Below are 18,709 nucleotides of genomic sequence, written 5' to 3' on the forward strand. Positions count from 1 at the left end.
AACGGGATCTTGATCCGTTCTTTCTGCTTTCCTTTTGTCTTCTGGGTTTTTCCTTTTTTTTTTTTTTCTTTTTTCTTTTTTTCTTTTTTTCTTTTTTTTTGGGGGTTTGGGGGGGTGTTGTCCCTTTTTATGACAGCGAGGGCACAAGGCGAGCGAGGAGGCGGAATCGTCTCGGCAGCCGCTGCATTTTGTGTGGAAGCCGCTCGGGGGTTCATTAATATCATTAGCATTTAACCCCCTCCCTGCCCCCTCCCCTTGCCAGCGCGGGGTGACGTCACGCGGCGGCAGGAGTTGGGGGGAAAGCGAGGGAAGCTCAGTGGGCAAGGGGCGTCCCTCTCCCCTCCCCGCCGCTGCCTGTCACAGCCTCTCTGCCGATATTATAGGGGCCGAAGCCTGGAGCTCAAAGCGCGAAGTCAGCCAGTGTAATGAACTTCTGGAAACCTTTCCCTTTTTATACCATTCAGTTTCTGAGAGGCAGAGACTGCCTCCTCTGACGCCTTTTCCCCCCTTCCATTATTTTTCCAGGCTCTGATCTCCCTGCTTGCCTGCACCGAGGCGCTCGGCGCAGAGCCCCGCTCCCTATCCTACCTTCTTCGCCTCATTGTTGTCCTGGCTGCTGTGGCTCTCTCTTGCCTTTCAGGAGCGCGGTGGCGAGCACGGTCCCACGCCCAGCACCCTCCCAGGGTCCCGAGAGCATCTACTCGCAGAGGGGCAGCCAGCGGCCGCCGACTTTGGGTCACTTTATTGCCTTTTTTTTTTTTCCCTCCTTTTTTTTTTTTTTTCCTTCTAATTTTTTTTTTCCACTTTTCGATTTTTCCCCCCTTCCCGCGTCCCCGCAGCGTGTCCCCGTCCCTCGGGAGGACATCGCTGGGGGAGCGGGGCTGCGGCGAGGATGTGCCGGCCCCCGCGGCGGAGCCAGCAGTGAGCACCCAAGGGAGGCACCTGCCCCGCGGAGCAGGGGGGCCCCGGGGGGGCCGCACCGCCTCGCCCCGGCGCCGACACTTCGCCCCGAGTTTAAGGACTCACGGGGGCTTCGAGCATGAGCAAGCCGGCGGGATCAACAAGTGGGTAATAACGCGGTGGAGGCTTCGAGCAGCCTTTCCGAGGCCGGCTGCAGCCTGGCCTGGGGGGCGGGAGGTGGAGGAGAGGGAGAGGAAGGGGAGGGGGGGTTGTGGCTTGGGTTTGCACCCCCCCACACCCCGCGCCCAATTGAAAAAGAACTGTATATTTCCAGCCGGGGTGGCAACGAATATATAGGCTCGGAGTTGCCCCGATGCAGTTTGGGCCTGGGGCTTACAAAACGCCGCTTTCCAGCTGCGTGCCCCGGCTTTCCGCGCTGCGAATCGGGGCAGAAGCCCATGGACAGCGCGCCCCCGGGAAGGCGACTCCGCCGACGGCGGGGAGGGGGCCGGTCCCGCCGGGACGAGGGAGGTTGCGTGCGGGTCTCCGGTACTGGGGCGGAGGGGAGAAGGTTCGTTTTTTAAAGGCAATTTGGCGTTGAGACGTGCTGGTTTTCTCACGGACTTTATGCAATCTTCTGCGACATAATAATTTCTTTTTAAGAGTTTGAAACTCCGGTCACTCAATTACACAGAATCGCGTAAGCAACTCAGTCGAAGGAGGATTTAAATGCAATACTTTGCACACCATTCCCAGTTACAACAAATAATCCTGCAACGAGGAAAGCAGAAACAACTTAAAAGTCACATTTTCCTTAATCCTAAATCCATGCACCTCATAACTGGGGAATTTAAAGCATGACTAACCGCTCTTGCAGAATGGCTCAATTCGTGTAATCCCAATGGGACTTTCGGAGTTTGTATTATGGATGGAGTCAGTAACAAAGGGGGAAAAAATACCCAATCCAATTTAATGTCTGACAAGTGATGGATCGGACAGCTATTTCCTCTGAGCTCCGACAGGCTCCCGGGGTTGCGGAGCGGCGGCCAAGGGAGGCAAAGCCGGGAGGGACCCGCCGTGGTACCTGCCACCGGCCGCCCCCCGCCAGCCCCGCGGCCTTCTCCTCGCCGCTGCCCTCCATTACTTTGACCCGAGTCCGCCCTTTGTCCGCGGGGGCCGGGAAGCCGGGGAGGAGGCGGGGGCGCGGCGGCGGGGCCGGGGGCAGTCGGGGGCCGCGGCGCGGAGGGTGCGCGGGGAGAACCGGGCGGCGCGGAGCCCCGGGGCTGCGGCCGAGCTGCAGCCGCTGCGGCCGAGCTGGTTTGTCTTCCTCCTCCGTGGGGCTGAGTGCGGCGTCTTTTCGTCCCAGCCCCCCGAAGGAGGAAATAAAATTGTTGTCGAGGTACTAAGGTACTAACCGAGGAAGGGGACGGGGGCTAAAATATCTGCGTCGGCCGGGGCTGCTTCGGCCGGCTGCGCTCCTCAGGCTGCCCGGGAAATGCGAGGCAGCCGGAGTGGGATCGGGCCCGTGAGCAGCCGCGCCGGGACGTTATCGGGGCTCCTGGCAGGTTTCCGAGTGATGAGGAAGGGTCGGGAAGGACCGGGGAGTCTCGTCCCCAAAGGGCGGAGGAGCTTCTGCCGGAGACATTTTGCGGAGGTGAAAACCTGCCCGGCTGGATCGCGCCCCATGGCGCTGAGCGACCCCCGGCCACCGCCGCTGCTTTCACTGATGACCCCCTGACCCCCGGGGACCTCCGGAAAGGGACCCCCAGGCCCAGCTCTGTCATACCCGACGGGGACTGGGGACACGCTGGGTCTGCTCAGCGCCGGGGCCCAAGCCCAGCCGGCCTCGGCAGCGCATGCCAAAGCCCGACCAGCTGTCCCAGGGCCTAGGCGCTCGTCCCGGGGGTCCTGACGGGCTCCCGGGCAAGGGGGCTGAGTCCTGGTTTCTCTGCCCGCCGGTGGGCGCCCGGCAATGTCAGCTGCGATGTCTGCCTGGGTGGTAACAAGACCCCATCCCGCCGTCCCGAGCCCAGACTAACTTCTTTCAACAGCCTCTGATGGTAATTACAGTAATCGGGGCTGCCATATATCCTTTAAGCAATTATGGCACACAAAAAAAGCCCCCAAGGACCCCCTGTCGTGGGATGTTCAAAACGGTTTCCCTGCTGAACAGAAATCCCATTTTCTTAGCGCTAAAACTTCTGAGACGAAGCGGTACCTCGGGGAACCAGAGCGCTTTTAAACAGAGTTAATCAGTTATCGCATGACCCCGTGTCAAGCTTACATTTTTCCCTTCCCACCCCCCGCCCTGCCTCTTACCCGTCTACTTATTTCATATTTTGCCCTGCACGAAAGTTTTCTCATAACAGCCCCCGCGGGGCAGGGCTCGGGGTTTGGGGGGGTGCAGGGGGGTGGGCAGAGCGCGGCCGGGACGGGGCGGCCCCGCAAACGCGGGGGGCTCCAGCCGCTCCCTCCGTGCCCCCCTCCCCATCCACCGCCTCGCCGGGGGCCGCGGAGCTGAGCGGACCGGCCACCCTGCTCCGCCGGCTGGAAACGCGGTTATGTGGGTTTGCTGAGGTGCTCCAGGTGCTCGAGATTTATAGCATGAATTCAGGGACGTGTAAGAAATATATGGGCCATATGTTTACATGCATGGCGTCGATATGTACATACATCGTGCTTAGAATTTTTACTTTCAAAGCGGCTCCCAAACTTAAAATCTCTGTGCGGGAAGCTAACACAAGTTTTTTCCGTCTCCACCGGCCGACTTCAGCGGCGGCAGAGCAGAGCCGGCCGCACCGCACCGCTCCGCAGGCCGGCCCGGGAAGCGGGGACGCCGTGGCTGCCCGGTGCCCCGGGGGTGGCGGTCACACGGCGGGCCCGGGTGCGCCAGCGAGGCCAGGGCCCGCTGCCGCGGGAAGCGGAGCGGACGGGGCCCGGGAGCCGGGAGCGGCGGTGGGATGCGGTGCGCGGGGGCAGCGCAGCAGTGGCGGGCTCGGCACCGGGATGCATCACCGCCGCACGTACCGCTTCAATGTCTCTCCCCCCACCCCCAGCCTGCCCCTCCTCCTCCTCCTTTGTGTGCGTGCGTGTGGATCCTCTCTCTCCCCGTGGATGCTAAGGACTGGAGAGGGAAGTCGGGCGCTTTCCCCCGTTTGCATTGTGCGATATCCGAATTCCCATGCTACACTTTTTGACGGGTCACTGGTGCCCCAATAGGCAGGTGGCAAGGAGGGCTTGTAATTACACACTCCCAGAAACCGTGCCTTGGCCTCAGCCCTCCTCACGGGCGCCTACCTGCAGCTCCAAAGCCGCGGTTTGCTCGCAGGCAGTGGTGCGGGGGGGCATCCTTCAGCTGCGCTCCTTATTAATTGCGCAAAAGTTTTCTATTCTTTAACCTCTCTCCCTCCCACCTTCCCTCCCTCCGCCACCCCTCCCTCTCGCAGTCCCTAACCTAATCCCCGTCCCTCTCGCCGTGTTGTGTATAGCAGCTGTCGGGTTTCATTTAGGGGAGAAGCTGGCAGCTTGTGCTCATTGGAGGCAGTCAAACGAGTTTCAATGGGCAAAATCATTAAGTTAACACTTTATCTAATGTCCCTATTGTCTGCCAGCAGGCATTGTCTTAGAGCCTTAGCGCAGACATGTCTGAAAGTATCTCGGACTCCTAAATTCTCTAGGGAGCGAGAGGAGCCCCTGCGGCCTGTTCCCATTGACCCCCTCCCGCCCCCCAGCACCGCTCCGCACGCTGCTGCTTTCCCCCCTCCAACCTTCGTCCTCACCCACCCATAGCAGGGGCTCTCCCTGAACTACTTCCAAACAAATATATGATTGACTGTAGGGCTCCTCGAGAGCCCTACATTAGAGTTTGGGGACCAAGGTTTAGAGAGAGGGACTGAATTTCTAACTTAAGTTCTGGTAAGAGGGAAGAAGGTTGTTTGAAAGAGAAGAGAAGGGAAGGGAAGGGAAGGGAAGGGAAGGGAAGGGAAGGGAAGGGAAGGGAAGGGAAGGGAAGGGAAGGGAAGGGAAGGGAAGGGAAGGGAAGAGAAGAGAAGAGAAGAGAAGAGAAGAGAAGAGAAGAGAAGAGAAGAGAAGAGAAGAGAAGAGAAGAGAAGAGAAGAGAAGAGAAGAGAAGAGAAGAGAAGAGAAGAGAGAGAAGAGAAGAGAAGAGAAGAGAAGAGAAGAGAAGAGAAAAAATTAAAGGGAAAAAAAAAAAGAAGAAAAAGAAAGTGAAAAAGAAAAAAGAAAAAGGAAAATCAAAAGAAAAAAACTAAAGGAAAAAGAAAAAAACAAGGAAGAGGAAAAGAAAAACGAAAATTAAAATAAGAAGAAATTAAAGGAAAAAATTAAGGGAAAATTGAAGAAAAAAAAGAAGAAAATTGAAGGAAAACAAGAAAAAGAAAAAGAAAAAGAAAAAGAAAAAGAAAAAGAAAAAGAAAAAGAAAAAGAAAAAGAAAAAGAAAAGAAAAAGAAAAAGAAAAAGAAAAAGAAACAGCAGAAGAAAGGGGAAAAAAACCAAAACCAAAACCAAACAAAAACAAAAACAACCCCCAAAAAACCAAAAAACGAACAAAACCGGAGAAAAGGCTGAAGCCGAGCGGGATTTTGGCGGGTTTCTTGAACCGTGCTGCAATAGTCTCTGTACGAGTTTTTACATCTCCCTGAGAGCATTTGCAATTCTAGGCAAAGCCGGGGCGAAAGCAGCGCCCGGCGGAGCGCGGGCTGCGGGCGAGGCGGAGCGGAGCGGGACGGAGGGCACTGCCCGCCCGCCGGGCTCACAGGTCCGCCGGCTCCGCCGCGCACGAAACGGAGACGGCAAGTTTTGCTGCAGGTTTTGGGGTGAAGAAAATGGCATGCCTTCTATGCGGCGGAAATCAGCCCCCTTTCGCCGGGATTGCTAGCGGAGAGAGGAGGTTACTTAGCTTCCCGGTCATTTTATTTTGTTTTGGTTCGGTTTTTTCCGTGCATCGGTCTCCTGGCTGCTCTCTTGCCCAGGGAAAGTGCTGTCCTCTGTTTGCCGAGCGCAGAAAGCGAGGGAAACATATACCCCCCTCACCAAACCCCCCGAATTCCCTCCCCTCCCCCCTCATCCTCACATCTAGCAGGCAAGACTGCTGCTCCCGCTGCTGTAATCTTCCCTTCCAAAATGGGTCTTGGCGATTATAGAAGATCCAAATAAACGTAGCGGGGCATGAATAATGCTCATTGTAGAAAACTGACACTTGCTCAAGGAAAAGAAAGTTGGCTATAAAATCACTTCATTATTTGCTTGTACTGCGGCTCTGGGGCTAATCCCTCCGGAGGTCAGATTGCTGAGCTCTCTCTCTCCCTCTTTCCCTTCTCTGCTTTCAGGTCGCATTTTAGACATCCCTTGCAAAGTGTGTGGGGACCGCAGCTCCGGGAAACACTATGGGGTTTACGCCTGCGATGGGTGCTCGGGATTTTTCAAGCGCAGCATCAGGAGGAATAGGACCTATGTTTGCAAATCAGGAAATCAGGTACCAGCCGCAGCCTAGCCCCTTCACTGCCTGCACCCCCTACCCTGCATTTCCCCAGGGGCCCGCATTGCTTTGCCCTACCAACAGAGAGGCATCCGCAGCAAGATGCAGCAGCCACGCAGCCTCACCCTCCCTTCCCAGGGGGTCACGGGCCGAGCCCTGGCGCTGGGTGCCCCCAGCACGTCCCCCCGCCCCAGCCCACCGGAGGGGATGGGGGAGATACCGGAGAGAGAATGAGGGATGCGGGCAGGGCAGGGCACAGCCTGGCTACGGGAAGACAGAGAGGGGCAGCCACCCAGTAAGCCTCAGCACAGCCAGGCGATGGACAAACACGGGTTTACACGCCGGCGTGTCGTGCCGCGCCCAGGCGGAGGCAGCCTCGCTTTTCCCCTTCCCGCTCCGGCCGCTGTCCTTCCCACTCCCGGCGTGTCCCCGCGGGGAGGTGAGGCTGGGAACGCGGAGGGATGAGCGGTGCCCCGGGAGCCCCGAGGGGGCGGCGCCGCCGTCGCTGTCTCGGGTGCTGAAGGCGGCCCGGCCCGGCCCGCCCTGTCCCTGGCCCGACCGCCCGGCACGGCCCGGCCCGGCCCGGCACGGCACAGCGCAGGCTGGGGCGGCCCCTCAGTCCCGGGGCGGCCCCTCAGTCCCGGGGCGGCCCTGCTGTCCCGGGGCAGGCGCCTGGGGCGGCGGGGTGGGCGCGCTGCCGCCCCCGGCCCGACGGCTGGCTGTGTTGCAGGGAGGATGCCCGGTGGACAAGACGCACAGGAACCAGTGCCGAGCCTGCCGGCTGAAGAAGTGCCTGGAGGTCAACATGAACAAAGATGGTACCTGCTCCCCCTCTCCCGGGGCTGGGGTGGCGGGGCAGCAGGAGGGAGCTGCTCTGAACCGAGGAGCGCTGTGTCGCTTCGGTGTCTCCTCGGCCCGGCCACTAATGACCCTCCCATCCTGCGGCAGCTCTCAGACACTTCTCCCCAGAAGAACAGCTCTCGGGCAGGGGGGCACAGGGCTGGCCTCAGGAAACTACAGCGAGGGAGGGAAGGCCGATGGAGCGGTGCGGGCCACCCGGTGCGGATCCCCGAGGTGACCCCGGCCTCTCTTTGATGCCCCACAGCGGTGCAGCACGAGCGGGGCCCCCGGACGTCGACGATACGGAAGCAGGTGGCCCTCTACTTCCGCGGGCACAAGGAGGAGAGCGGCGGGGCCCCGCACTTCCCCGCTGCCGCCCTGCCGGCACCCGCCTTCTTCACCGCCGTCTCCCAGCTGGAGCCCCACGGCTTGGAGCTGGCCGCCGTCACTGGCACCCCGGAGAGACAGGCTCTGGTGGGCCTGGCACAGCCCACCCCAAAGGTCAGCCATTGCCCTGGCCCCCGGCAGGCTACAAACCTTGCTGCTGAGGTGCCTGCAACCCGTCAGCTCCGTCCTGCCTCTGGGGTAGACATGGCAAACAGCAAGGCTTGAAGCTTTGTGGGTTGTGGTGGGGATTTTTGTTACGTCCCTAAAAGCTCTGAGGATATGAGGTGCAACACCCTTTGGAGAAGGGGTATGCTGCAGGACCAACTGGCACCCTGCTCTATACAAACCCTGTCTCTCATAAATTCTTACACCTTTGTGGATGCAGAAATGCTCCTCCTGCCTGGAGCCCATCCACAAGTCAGTTTTAAACCTTGTTTCACAAGGAATGCAATCCCTGTGAATGAGTTTTCTTCAGCAAAATGCCAGTCTCCACAGTGGTGTAGTTCAGAAAGTACTTTGTGTACTGACCAAAGCCTGCAGCTTGTCCCCACAGACACAAAACCCAAACTTGGCTAAGCTGGCTCTCTGCACTTCTTGGTTGTGACATTTCCTAAGCAGCCCAGTGGAAGTACTGCTGTGGCCTCAACTGCACAGGAATTAGCTGCAAGGCAATGTTTTTCATTAGCGCATTTGCAATGGCATTTTGCGTCTTCACAGCATTTAGAAAATCGCACAAGAAACTGCTTAAATAGTTCTGCATTTTCAGAGCAGGTAGGCAGCTTGTCAGAACCTGTCATAAATGTGGTCACAACATACAGTTTTATGTGGTAATTTTGAAAAATTATCAGAAATTATTTGGCAATAAAATGTATCACACACTTGAAAACATAACTCCATTCAAATCCTACATAGCCTCTAGATAAGCATAGAGTTATGCTTAGCTCTCTGCATCTACTTACAACCTGTTGCAGTCAGGGAGCAAGATGAAGGTTTAGGCTAAATGAATATTTAGGGCTTTGCTGAGCAGGGTTGGAATGCTAAATCAGCTTCTGAAGCAAGGTTACAAACAACATGTTGTTAATCAAATTTTTATTCTTCTAACTCTGCTATCAGAGGTGTGCTATTGTGTAACAGACTAAAGCCTGACACATAATTTTGGTACACTTTCCCTCCTCCAGTGTAATGATTTCATTCTCCCTTCACCTCCTGCTCTGAACAGTTTCTTTAGTACTGCTCATCCACATGGATAAGCAGCAAGGAGCAGTTTGGAATGAGCCCACTGCAAGCAATGCCCTCTGCTTGCAGAACATGAGAGTGCACACTCTCTATTGGGCGTGAGCAGGAGCACTGAATTTAGGGGAGAGGAAAACCAGGCTGCCTTAGTGACACTGTATGAAATGGCTTTATTTTCTCTTTGGCATTAGTATCCACATGAAGTCAACGGTACCCCTATGTATCTCTACGAAGTGGCCACTGAATCCGTCTGCGAGTCAGCAGCCAGACTTCTGTTCATGAGCATCAAGTGGGCCAAAAGTGTTCCAGCCTTCTCCACCCTGTCCTTACAAGACCAGGTAAGGCACCGACAGTGGGAGTGGCATCGGCCTGGCCTGCCTGTTAAAGAAGGCTCAGACTTCACATGGGGTCCTGAACTTCCTGCCCTAGACCTTGAAATCCATAATGGACTTCAGCAGCTCTGAAGTTCAGTGCAGAGTTTCAGTCTGTCCCTGAAAACCAGGCAGTGATCTAGAAACTGCTTTCTTCCAACTTTTATCTCATGAAGCAAGTGAAAATCAAGCCAGGAAAAAGAAATCTAACATACAACTAATACTATGGAAGGACAAGTGCTAGGGAGAAATCACCAGGCTGCAGACCAAGCTTAGTATGCCCAAACTACTTCTTTACTTGTAGGACAACTTTTCCTTCCATAAAATGGGGAATAGCATCTTAGTTTGCTATTTTGGGATGAGAAATGCTTAGTTAAGTTTATGGTCTCAGGATATGACTGAAGTTGTTTCTGAAGACAAATTTTCCTCCTCCTCCTTCTCGTCCTCCTACTCCTCCTCTTCTCCTCTCAACTGTTTACACAGCCAACATTTTTTCCTTATTCACCCTTGATTTACAATTACATCAATATGGTGGAAGCATTATTTGGCCAGCCCCCAATATTTTTTAACATTAATTAAAATCTTCCCTAATACTTTTGTTTTCCTGTATGATAATGTGCCTTTGCCTCAAGTAAATCATAGGTGAACCATACAAGACAAACAATTTCTTAATGATTTGATTCTTGATGAGGACTCAGTGTGCTTTGTATAATGCACCAATTTTTAAAAAAGTAATCAGATAATTTTAAAATGGAAGGGTGGAAATCTACACAGAGCTCCAATCATAAAAGACATCTAATACTTTGATATGATTGAGCTAATTTACTAAAATAACAACCACAAAAACTGTGCCGTAGATGTTACATAGCAGTTGTCAGAGGAACTAGTTCTTCTCCCCAGAAGCACATTACAAGTGTTGCAGTTGATATGCAAATATGTATTTTGAACCAAAAGAAAAGAGCTCCTTAGGAAACCAATAGTGTTTTCAAACTAAAGGTACATAATGATGGTCACAATGTGTTATAAAGATAAGGTATATAAAATGCTCATTTTCTAGCACCAAACCCACGTTTTGAAATCCTTGTTGTGAAATTAGACAAAGAGGAATGCTGCTCAGCTCCACCTGCAGTCCTGCTATGCGGTGAGGATGAGGGGAGTGATGAGACAGGGGCTGGAAGGTCACACATGCCAGTAGGAAGACAACAATCCCAGTGGGGCATTCTGCTGCTCTCTAATTGTGTCTTATGCTGCCACTAATCCTGTGGAGCACTGAGTCTGTCACAGCGAGCAACCAAAGAAACAGGCTCAAGTGTCAGGGACAAGAAGCAGGTGTGCTGCTCCAGCAGCAGCCCCAACACATGGGACGAGACTGGCTCCGTCTCTAGACCAGTGGTGTCCACAGGAGGCTCCCTAAGCAAAGCATTTATCTGACATAATAGAGAGGCATTTCCCACATCATCATCTCTGTTAGCGTGCAGAGGAGGAGGCAGCAGGATCTGGGAGCAGGGGAAATCTCTACGGCATGTGACCAAGTATGCCTCAAACAGCACGGCTCTTATTAACCATAGATACCACAGTGCTCCCATTAAATAACCCATCACGTCTTTCACTTTCATAGCAGGGACTAATCTTAGTGAATTACTTTAAAAACCCAGCCTTTCCTTAACATCACTCTCACTTTCTGTACCTCATTGCAAATCAGCTTCCTCAAAACTCAGAGCTGCTCAGCTCAAAAGCTTTGATTTGGACCTCTTTCTGCATGGTTCCCCTGCCATACTTAGGAGAGCTGGAGAAGAAATAATTCTGATTTTAATCACCTTATTTCGTGATCAATCATACAGTTTATTTTTATAACATTGCTATTGCTTTATTTAATTTGGCAGTGGCCCAGCTGTAAATGTCTGCGTTTCTCTTTTGGTATCCCTGACATCTGGCTGAGGAGAGACTAAAATATTTTTCTGAATTTTGCTTTTTTTGTGCTTTTCTAAAAAGGCAAATGCACTGTAACTTCAGGACTCAGGGGTGGTTTTATCTTGAAGGCAGGGAAATAAATAGAAACCAATTTGCTGATAAAACACAAGTCTGAGCATTGCTGCATTGCTCACTTCAGGTAAAACAGAGACTGTGTCCCTTCCCTAGATTCATACAGATAAGTCCACCTTGAACCGGAACCCACGCAACAAAAAATGTCATGCTTCTAGTTCTGCTGCCCTGCACACCCGCCCACATTATCTGTGAGACAGGTTGGCCCAATGCAGGTCACGACCAAAGGTCACACTAAGGATGGGGCTGATGAAAAAGCAAAACCAGTTGTTCAGAAAGCCAGGTATTTGTTGTTTCTTTGAAGAAGGAGGGCTGAGTATGACTTCAGCATGAATTATTTTAATTGGTGGTTTTACAGACTTATGCATAGGCATGAAGAAAGCTTTAGCTATTGGAATAGTCTCTTATTTCTAAAATCTTCTGACTTTAAAGACTTGGTGGGAAAGAAAATATGAAATTGATATCTTCCAGGAAACCACCATTCATTACCATTGTATCTGCATGAATGAATGACAAAAAAAGTTTGACAAAAGCAAATGAAAGACTGGCAAATCATTTCCTATGTCATACAGACACCTGCATATCCATCAGATGGGATTATCCAGAGGAGGGACTGGGTTTGCAGGCTGCAGTGGTTAGGAAACTTAAGAGTAGATTCATCTGCTCTCAGAAGAAAGCTGAGATGGGCACCACACTCTAGAGACAGCACCCCCTTCCCACCTCCATTTAACACAATGATCTGGGCAGGTTTTGGTACTGTAAAATCCAATGTAAGTGTTTCAAACAGCAACAGTATGCAGAGACACGAGTACCTTCCTGTCATAATGCCTTTAGGTTATGGAGAAGTTCTGCACAGCACACGGGGCAAAAAAGCATAAAATGGACATAACCCTGTAGTGACAAGTTGAGAGCAGAGACTCTAAGAATTCTTCCTTCCATTCAGATTGGGACAGGGTGGTTAAAAACTTGTAATCATGGAATCACAGGAGTGGTCAGGTTGGAAGGGATCACATCTGATCCAACCTCCTTGCTCAAGAAGGGTCATTCCAGAGCACATGGCACAGAATTGTGTCCAGGCAGTTCTTGAATATCTTCAGTGAGGGAGACTCCACAAACACTTTGGGTAACCTGTTCCAGTGCTTGGTGCAGTAAAGAAGTTTATTCTCATATTCAGGTGGAATTTCCTGAGCAGTTTCTGCCGATTGCCTGGTGTCCTAGTGGCTGGCAACAAGTAACACTGTCCTGAACAGCAATATTGTTAAGAGGTTGCATGCAGATTAAAAGATTTGCTTTTACTGATGCTTTCGGTATCACCAACTACTTTCACATGTCTGATTCCAAGGATATTATCATTAATTTGGTACAGCATCTTTTTTCACTTTTTCTTCTTTACAGACTCTTAACATACTCAAAGTACCCTCTTTCCTCTTTTTCTAAGAAGCTAAGCCGCTGAAAGTTTCAAGGACCATAACAACATTAATGATGGCAGGTTTTGGGGGTTTTGGTTTGGTGGTTTCTTTTTTTTTTTTTCTGCTTGAGATTTGGGCAATCTGCTTTCACTGCAAGGAGCTGCTAGAAGATACCTTCTGAGCCCACTACAGTTCTCACCCCTTCAAATCTCTCCCGCTCTATTGTGTGACACAATGTCCCAGCAACACGTATGCATCACCACGTGCCCTTTGGCCATGAACTTCAGCTGAACCAGAGGCCCTCCAAACCTCTCTTAAGAGTTGGTCTGGGCTAACAACCCATAAATGCCCTCAAGACTAAACATGTCTGTTCTGGCTTTGCCAGATGGCATTTCCAGAAGTCTTGTCTCCTCTTCAGATGCACTGCTGCCTCTTCAGGGAAACCACAAGCATTGCCTCAGAGAAAACAGAGAAAAACACATCCTCCATACAGACACACAGTGTGCAAAAACTGCAGAAAACTAGCAATGCTGTCATCATAGGTGCCTGGATATTTGCATCTCTGAAAGGAAACAGCTCTTAGTGCCTGGAATTTCTGAGTGATTTTAAGCAAAAGAGCAGAATAAAAGGTGACACTGAAAAATTGTTTGTGTCCAGATGCTGTGCTTGACAGATCTAGAGACCGGCTTAGTAAGGAAGGGGTTATAAGATGGATGTGTGTGCTATAAAACACTGCTCCTTACATTGATCCAGGATGTTATCCAGGCTTTTCTTACAAAATTATGCCTTCCTGAGGGAAAGGAGTGTAATCCCCAGGAAGCAAGAGGAAAGCACTCATCCAACCTGTCCTTAGAACAGCTGTTTAAATGCTGAGGGGAAGAAGAGAACCCATACCATGCTGAGAAAGAAAGTGTTGTGAGCAAATGCTCTGGGAAGAGTTCTCACTCTCTTTCTCTTCCCTTTTGGTCCACAACATGGTGCACAGTAAGCCAACCCTCAGTGTTTTTCTACAATGCATAGACTTATTTCTAGACACCTTCTCAAAAGGCTAAGAGAAGAGTTAATGAATGCTGTGGGGGAATACCATGACAGGCATTTAAAGTAGTTTTTAAAATAACAGAAATTTACATATTTAAATTGTTTATAAATCTATAAATTATACACTATGTTATATTGTACATCTATTGTATGACAGCTGATGCTTTTGGAAGATGCTTGGAGAGAACTGTTTGTTCTAGGAATAGCACAATGGGCCATTCCAGTTGATGCTAACACTCTACTGGCTGTATCTGGTAAGAATTGCACAATTTAATGACTTTGTTACAAAAATTACCATAAAAATACATTACTGAAAAAAGAACAACATGTAAAGAATAACAAATTCCTACTGAACAATAGAGCATACCTGTCATTTTTAAATCTATATTTAAATGCAAATAATGTTGTTTTGTTGTATTCATGTCTGCTTGAATTGTCATTTAAATGCAAATTACTGTGTTTGTTATCATCCAAGAGAAGATTTTATATTAACTTTCATACAATATAGTCAGTTTACATGGAACCAGATAGACAAGTGTGACAATAGAGAGGACATTGATACAGAGGATTTTGTCAGAAATCAATATAAAATAAAGCAAATGCCTTTAATATTATTTATTTCATCTGTTTCTGTTTCAGGCATGAACGGTGACAATACAGATTCTCAGAAGCTGAATAAAATTATTTCAGAAATACAGGCTTTGCAGGAGGTTGTGGCTAGATTTAGACAACTTCGGCTAGATGCTACTGAATTTGCCTGTCTCAAATGCATTGTCACTTTTAAAGCTGGTAAGCAGAAAGGATCTCTCACTTTTCTGGTCTGATAACGATGAGGTTGCTGCTTTAAAGTGAAAATGATGTTTTAAATCAGGCATAGCTTTGTATCACCCACTAGGTTTGCCAATATTGAATTCCAATAGTCATTGCTGCATTTTGAAAGGGCTGACAGCAGAGTGCTGGGGAACTAATGGGAACATTTAATTTCCATTGATAGCACTAGCTGAACTGTTTTGATCCACCCAAGAGTCAAGCTGAACTAGTAACTGATCTGCTTTCCAGTGCCCACACACAGTGGTTCTGAACTGAGGAGTTTCCGAAATGCTGCCGCCATAGCAGCTCTTCAAGACGAAGCCCAGCTCACCCTGAACAGCTACATTCACACCAGGTCAGTGGGGTCTTCTGTCAATGCTTCTGGCAGGTGTAGGGGCAAAATCCTGCTGCCACTGCCTGGAGGGTGGCATTTGCAGTGACTGAAAAGGGGACCAGGCTGCTACAGAGAGTATACATTGGCTGTCAGCCTGCTGGGATTTGGCATTTCCTGATGAAATAGAACCATAGATAATGTTGGAAAGGATCCTTAAAATCATCCAGTGCAACCATTAACACTGCCAAGTCCATCATTAAATCATGTTCCCAAGTGCCACATCTACATGTGTTTTAAATACCTTCAGGCATGACGACTTCACCACTTCCCTGTGCAGCCTGTTCCAATGCCTGAGAACCTTTTCATGAAAGAAATTTTTCCTAATATCCAAACTAAATCTCCACTGGTGCAACTTGAGGCCATTTCCTCTTGTCGTATTGCTTGTGACTGGGAGCAGGGACCAAAACCGACATTACTACAATTTCCTTTCAGATAGAGAGTGATAAAGCCTCCCCTTAACCTCCTTTTCTTCCAACTTAACAACCTCAACTCCCTTAACCTTAACCAGGACTTGTGCTCTAGACCCTTACCAGCTTTGTTGCTCCTCTTCGGGTGTGCTCCAGCACTCTGGTGTTTTTAAACAAATACAAAAATGTTAAAAGGAGAGCTCTTCCTCTGGGAAGTGATACCTGTGAGTAACTTTGCAGTTCAGAGGGCTAAATTTTCCCCTACATTTTATTCAATCAAATACCACTAAAAGTGATACTCAAAACATTGCATGTCAGACCAGTACAAGCACCTTTCACCCATGATCTCCAGTTCTCATATAGTCTCCTCCATTCTGCAGACACAGAAATCAGGACACAAGGAACTTAAATGGCTCTTCCTGGAGTGGCTCTGCTGCCTGGAGTTTGTGCTCAGGTTCAAATGAAAACCCCAGAATTTATGAATCCCACTGTGATGCTGCAGCAAAGTCCTTTAGTTGCAGTGGAGGTCCATGAGACTAAAACAGTTGGCAATGGAGCAGTGGAAAAGGAACTTTTATACCATTTTTTCCCTCTGAAACTTTGATTTGCTGTCATAGCAGCCCTGTCAGGCAGAAATCCTATCAGTATCAGAGATCAGGTGGTAGCAGTCTCTGAAGCACTTCTGTTAGTCTACAGGGAATGGCCTGCACTGGGGATGGAAGAAAAAATGCAAATTCCATCCAGTTATGGCTGCTTCAGAGCAAAAAGAGTAACTGCTGCATACCAGTCTCTTCCTGTTCTTAAGGAAAGCCTTTTCCATTAAGATTGCTCACTGGGGGACCTTAAGTATGACAGGGTCTGTTGGAGAGAGAAGCCAGGGAGGAATACATAGCCACAGCTTCCCTTCCAAGAGAACAACTTTTCCACAGCATTTCTGCATTGCTGGAAGTATTTAGATACTGTGCTACCCAGTGTATGTTGCAAACAATATCCTTTTACAAGAGAGAAGTGCAGTCCACTGACTCAGACTCCACTGTGAGAGGGCTTTCAGCCAGTGTCTTTCATCCTCAGGCTTGAACTTACCCTTCTGCCAATGTCACTGCAGTATCAGCCCTTTGATCCCACTGGAGTCATTCTCTACAGGATGCAAGGGAAGGCACTCTGGAGAAGCAGCGTGTTTGTCCAAACAACCTACACTTTCCTTTAGGGAGACCACTGTAAGCAGAAGTTTGAGAATCACTGTTGTAAAGACAGCATAAGCACAGAACAGTACATCCTATCCTGTGCTGACTCTGAAAGCTGGGAGAAAGGATGGAAAACATCCTATACACAAACACATTACCTGGGGAAAAACAGCTTTAACAAAAGCTTTCCTTCCAAGTGTCAACTGGTATTCAATATATCTGCTAACCAAAAAGGGGCTAAAGTGATTACTGTGACAACCCAGCTAGTTTTAAACTGTACTTCAAATGGCAGGGTAGTTACTACCAGTCAAGCTCTTCTCTGAACTGCATTGAGAACATTGCTGTATGAGGGACACATCAGAGCAGGTCCAGTTTTTGTATTGCTCCTGCTCTAGGGGAATGAACAAACGAGCTACACAAAACTCAGAAACCTCATCCTATATTCTGCTGACTGCTATGGAGAGTTTTCCTAGGAGTCAATCTTCTTGCTCACACAAGTACAAAACACAGGGTTTTGGCACAGCGTCCTGGGGTGACACCAGTGTCCCACTAGATTCTGAGTCATTCTAGACCATGCAGACTGCACTTAGATTGAGGTTATGGGGTTTCCTCCCAAATTTGTCTCAAACTGGAACACACAGGTAGCACCACTTGTGCAATTTAGTAAATATTGGTCTTTTTCTATAAAATAAAGTTCTTTCTTTGAAAAAATACTTAAAAACTTCAATAAAATTATTTATCTCTCTGTCTCCCAGGTATCCCACACAACCCTGTCGTTTTGGAAAACTTCTATTGCTTTTACCAGCTTTACGTTCAATTAGTCCATCTACAATAGAAGAAGTGTTTTTCAAAAAGACCATTGGGAATGTACCAATCACAAGACTGCTTTCAGATATGTACAAATCCAGCGACATATAAATTACCTTAAAATAAACAATCAGGATGGACAGTTTGAGAAGAACTTTTATCTATGGAGAATAAGCCTCAACTAACAAAATCTACAGGAAGCATAAGCCTGGGAATGTTTAGTCCTTAAACTCATTGACAAAAAATACCCCAGTAGATATGATTCTGCTGCTCTGAACAGAGTGATTTAGATCATGGAGAGAATGCTTTGTTCTATAGAAAAAGTGAAAGTGGTTGGAATTTGGCTGCTATTCCTGTTACTACAGGATGGAGGCAATTCAGATGCCAGTCATAGTTAACAAAGACTCTGCTATTCTCTCATTTAACTGGCAGATCTGAGACAAAATGTGAAAGGTACTTTAGCTTGTTCAGTATTTGGAACCGGGTGACCAAACTTGGCTTCTGTTGTAACACAAGATGTGGTGGCCTTCAGAATTGTTTTAAAAGTAGCCTATGTTGGGAAAATGTTTTTAATATGATAGGCAACATTTGAGACGAAGTTACCAAAACATTGCTTCTGCTATAATACATCATGAAGTGGCCTTCAGAACTGATTAAAAGGTAGCTTATGACGGCAGCTCCATTCTTCCTACAAAATGAACTGGTGATCTTTGACGCGGATGTCACCACAATTTGTTCGGTTAACATCTCAAAGACCGAAGAGCTTTATACATTTCCTCCCCGACTTTCCCTCCTTCTTCTTCCACACACACAGACATACAATCACACACACACCTGAAAATAGACAACACAAGAAAGGAAGACTAAAACAGCAAAACCAAATACAATGGAGATGACCGCTTCAGTGATCTGCTGGCTGTCCCGTTGGCACAGTGCTGAAACCAAAGGCAACGGTGGCCAAACTCTGTCGATTAGATGTGCAGAGAAATGAAATGACTATAAAAAAAAAATCAATGGAAGGAATTTTATTTCAAAGAAATAAAAGTTGTTGACTGATACAATGCTAACTATTTCCAAAAGTCTCCAATGCCTTTTTAGAAAACTCCAGGTTCTAATTTTGAAGCCTTGTTCGCCTACACCCTCTCACACACGAAAACGTTATAAGCTGCTTATTTGATGTACGAAAAATGTAGAAAAAAATTTTAAAGATAGCTGCTGTACTTTTCAAAATTTGATTTGTTATTAGGAACTAGCACTGAGAAAGATCAGCACTTGAACTATCATAGAATGAGTAAAACTTTTCCTGTACAAAGTGGATTAACCGATTTGTGAAGTTAAAAAGTTGTACTCATTGTATTTACAAAGAATAAAAATATATTGAATTTAAA

The 18,709-nt window shown here is 48.8% G+C and overlaps 1 protein-coding gene across 1 annotated transcript; it reads left to right on the top strand.

Moving 5' to 3' along the window:
- The first annotated feature begins 508 nt into the window (after window positions 1-508).
- On the top strand, window positions 509-18,709 carry NR2E1 (nuclear receptor subfamily 2 group E member 1). Its single transcript, XM_066315217.1, has 9 exons — window positions 509-1,064; window positions 6,250-6,395; window positions 7,129-7,216; window positions 7,504-7,739; window positions 9,050-9,196; window positions 13,877-13,973; window positions 14,359-14,508; window positions 14,779-14,884; window positions 17,270-18,709. Exons 1-9 carry the CDS (start codon window positions 1,040-1,042, stop codon window positions 17,430-17,432), a joined length of 1,158 nt encoding a protein of 385 aa, XP_066171314.1. The 5' UTR covers window positions 509-1,039; the 3' UTR covers window positions 17,433-18,709.

Source organism: Sylvia atricapilla, chromosome 3, assembly GCF_009819655.1.
Source record: "Sylvia atricapilla isolate bSylAtr1 chromosome 3, bSylAtr1.pri, whole genome shotgun sequence".
In the NCBI taxonomy this organism is placed as follows: domain Eukaryota; kingdom Metazoa; phylum Chordata; class Aves; order Passeriformes; family Sylviidae; genus Sylvia; species Sylvia atricapilla.